At 49.6% G+C, this 345-nt stretch overlaps 1 protein-coding gene across 1 annotated transcript in view; it reads right to left on the bottom strand.

Moving 5' to 3' along the window:
* TNRC6C (trinucleotide repeat containing 6C) overlaps positions 1 to 345 on the bottom strand; it is a 49,920-nt gene that overhangs the window by 13,153 nt on the left and 36,422 nt on the right. The window contains 1 exon segment of the mRNA XM_015559244.1: positions 52 to 171. Within this exon segment, the coding sequence (XP_015414730.1) occupies positions 52 to 171 (120 nt within the window).

Genomic DNA, 345 nt, shown 5'->3' with positions numbered 1-345 from the left:
CCCCCCCCCCCCCCCCCCCCCGAGAACGGCCGAGGCGGGGTTGTCACTCACCAGCTGCAGCTGATAGAGCTGGTTCAACATCGTCATATGCTGAGGGTTAATTGGCGAGGTTAATAGTGCAGGGTTGAGACCAATGTTTTTTGCTGCAAACTGCAAAAGCTGTGCTTGAACCTGTGCAAACAACACACCGCGGGGCACCGTGTCACTTAAAACGTTTCCGTGTCTGTGGTTCCCAGATTCAACCCGGTTAATTAAATGACAATTACATTTGTCTCTCGAGTGAACTTCAAAAGCCACTGAAACATTTGAGGACCTTTCAATATTAGTTAACAGGCGTTTGTGAAG

Source organism: Myotis davidii, unplaced genomic scaffold (assembly GCF_000327345.1).
Source record: "Myotis davidii unplaced genomic scaffold, ASM32734v1 scaffold274, whole genome shotgun sequence".
Taxonomy (NCBI): domain Eukaryota; kingdom Metazoa; phylum Chordata; class Mammalia; order Chiroptera; family Vespertilionidae; genus Myotis; species Myotis davidii.
This window is presented reverse-complemented; position numbering and strand designations above follow the sequence as displayed.